Source organism: Atta colombica, unplaced genomic scaffold (genome assembly GCF_001594045.1).
Source record: "Atta colombica isolate Treedump-2 unplaced genomic scaffold, Acol1.0 scaffold210, whole genome shotgun sequence".
In the NCBI taxonomy this organism is placed as follows: domain Eukaryota; kingdom Metazoa; phylum Arthropoda; class Insecta; order Hymenoptera; family Formicidae; genus Atta; species Atta colombica.
The window spans coordinates 1,598,231-1,601,466 of NW_017259306.1; the positions used below are offsets into that span (position 1 = coordinate 1,598,231).

The 3,236-nt window shown below is 27.1% G+C and overlaps 1 protein-coding gene across 3 annotated transcripts in view; it reads left to right on the top strand.

The window, feature by feature from the left end:
* Positions 1 to 3,236, top strand: part of LOC108687671 (sodium-independent sulfate anion transporter-like) — an 11,054-nt gene that overhangs the window by 1,799 nt on the left and 6,019 nt on the right. For 2 of the 3 annotated variants that reach the window (XM_018193579.1, XM_018193578.1), the window contains exons 2-3: positions 2,117 to 2,307; positions 2,748 to 2,885. In XM_018193579.1, the coding sequence (XP_018049068.1) occupies positions 2,117 to 2,307; positions 2,748 to 2,885 (329 nt within the window). Of the gene's footprint in view, positions 1 to 1,223; positions 1,276 to 2,116; positions 2,308 to 2,747; positions 2,886 to 3,236 lie in introns of those variants that run through there. The other variant, XM_018193580.1, reaches the window with a different exon arrangement.

Consider the following 3,236-nt stretch of genomic DNA (forward strand, 5'->3'; position numbering starts at 1 on the left):
CTAATCATTTTTTAGTTATTGTATCTTGACCATTCTTATTCATTCATCAACTTTTATGCATAGAATAGTAAGATAAATGAACTGATGCAAAAAAAATACATAATTGTTTTCCAAGAAGATTGTGTAATTTGTACTTTTTTTTAAAGCAATATATTTTCTTCACCAATTGATTGATTTTACTAGTTTATGTGTAAAAATATTTAGATACAATTATCAAAAGGATACAATTGCGAATTTTATACTTTCATCTGAAATCTGATTTTTCTCTTTTATCAATTTTGGAGAAAATTAACTATCTAAAATAAAATAGAGAGGATATCCTATATTCACACATATATCCCCCCCCCCACACACACACACACACACGCACGCACGTATACGCGCGCGCGTGTGTGTGCGTGCGTTTATATATATAATATAATTTTTTAATCATATAATATAATGTATAAAAATATTTAACCTGTTAAAGTAGATGTGCATATATATATATATATTTTTTTTTTAAAGAGTAATTTAAACAATATATTCTTAATAAAATATTTATGTTTCCAATTAATTTTTAATACCAGAATTTATAATATGTAAAATCTACTTAAAAAATTATCCTTATATGAATAAAAGCACACATACACGCTTGAATACAGTTTCATAATTGACATCTGAATTAAACATATAATTACGAGAAAAAGTCTGACGATTAAAAGAGATTGCTGACAGATTGCGTTAATTCCGAATGATCTTTTATACAAATTTCACGTGACGCTCGTATACATCTATACTCTCATATATGTTCGCTGAATATATTGACAGTGCCATTTATTGCGACATCATCACATGATATGCGAGAATTATGCCGTTGTTAAACATTTTACGGAGATGAGAATGCTAAATCGACCGTCTCCTTTGATTACCGTTTGTTTGAGAATATCTTATCGCGATGATCGCTATACAGTATATTAAATATGTTATCGCAATCTGGTAAGCACTTGATTATCAAGCACTTGATAAATCATTGTGTTCTTCGTCGTAATGGATTATCAAGAATGCTGAAGATGTCAGTATTTGAAGAGTATTTGTGCTGAATTGGCCGTCTGTTATCCGCAGTTGCTATACTTAGATAGCGTTTTCCTTCAAAAGTTACACTTTTGTTTATATTCATAAAACTAGTTTTATATGTTAATATACGTCAATTTCGCGGATTGTGCGAAAAATTTTTGCAGTGAAAATTATTTTATTTATGCATTAAAAAATATAACGTCGAGATCATGACGCTATGTATGTACAATTCATTAGATAATTAATACATGTTATTTAGTTTTGTATATATATATATATATGCTATACATTCTATTTATATTATGCAATAGAATATGACTATTATATTAGAAAAAAGTTTGTACATTGCAGTTTTTTTAATATCATGTTTGCGCAGCCTTCGATATGATAATATCGAACCATTTGAGAGGCGTAACTATGATTAGTAGTTTTAAAATGATACGATACAGTAGTTGTGATGATAAGTGGATAATAATGTTAGATACGATGTATTTCGAACCCGACAAATGTGTGAATAATATTTTAATAACCAATTAAATAACGTAATGTAATATCTATAATAAGACTTACTTATCTGTTTTTATTTAATAAGAGTGAAAATAAATATATAATTAGTTTTTTTTTTATAGACTTCGTGAACAATTTATTTTCACAAATCTTTAATTTTATATATTTTAACATCTTGCTTTAAATTGAAGTTTTATGATAACTTAATTAAAAATTATGACAACTTAATAAAAAATGAATTAAAAATTAATTTTTAATTAAGACATTATTTTAATATATTAATATACATATTTAATATACATATTTTCATGTTATTATGTCAATATTTTTCATCTAAATCTTTAAAAAATTATTACTTTTAGATATGCATCATATCGACATCACAATATTATTCTTTCTAAATGTTTACTGAACATAATCGAACTAGTTTGTATTTCTCATGTCCTCATATGATTTTAATTATAAGATTACAATCCAAATTTTTGTTTTAATCATTTTTACAATCATTTTTACATATTTATTTGTTTTTACATATTTATTATGTAAATCATAGGGCCGAATATTATACTCTCTCAAAGTTGCAACCTCAAGAGACTTCTCCTGCGAAGGGTACCGATTCTAGCATGGCTACCTTTGTACAGTTGGAGCAAACTTCTACAGGACACTTTGGCAGGGTTGACAGTGGGTCTGACCGCAATACCGCAGGGCATAGCATATGCAATAGTGGCTGGACTTCCGGCACAGGTGGGTACACGATACGAGTACATATATACACTTGCGATTGTGTACTTGCTGCATATAAACTTCCTTCTGCGAATGACGTTCGAATTAAAGTTATCGTTTTTCAATACTTTAGCGTAAATGATAATTCTCCAAAAAATTTATTAGAAAATCTAATATTGCTATATTCTACAATGTTAAAACAATTTGAAAGAAAATTTTAGTTTGTATTTAAAAATTCTCAAATAAAAAATTTTGGAAATCCATGAAAAGTTCATTCATAATCCTAAAACTCACGATGATACTATAGTTTAAAAACAAAGATTGCACACTCGTGGAATACTCGCAATTTTTCGGTTAATTAAATTTCTTAAGTATTTTGAGGAAGTCTTCATCGAGTAACCGATCTAATCTACAATAGTTGGAAAGACAACTCTCGTTAGGTGAACTTTTGAAAACTTCAGTATGGCCTGTACAGCAGTTTCATGGGTTGCTTCGTTTATCTGGTCTTCGGTAGTTGCAAGGATGTAACAGTAGGACCTACCGCGATAATGGCATTAATGGTACAAAAGTACGTGAACATTATGGGAGAAGACATTGCAGTAAGTGACCCTTATTAATTTTCGTCCAATATATTTCGATATTTAATTTAATTTTTTATATTATTTATATATGTATATATATACAATCTATATTATAATTATCTTTATTAATATATCCGTATCAAATTAATAATACAATTTATCAGTACAGTTTAATTTCTTTAATATATTTGCTTTGTATCTATTTTTAAATTACTTGTTAAATTCAATTCAATTCATTTTAAATTTGATATTTATAATTGATGTGTGATTTTATTGCAAGATATGTATTTTATTTGAAATACGATAGAAAACGCCTTTACAGTCAAAGTTAGATATTTCAACTAATATTATATATATATATATATATAT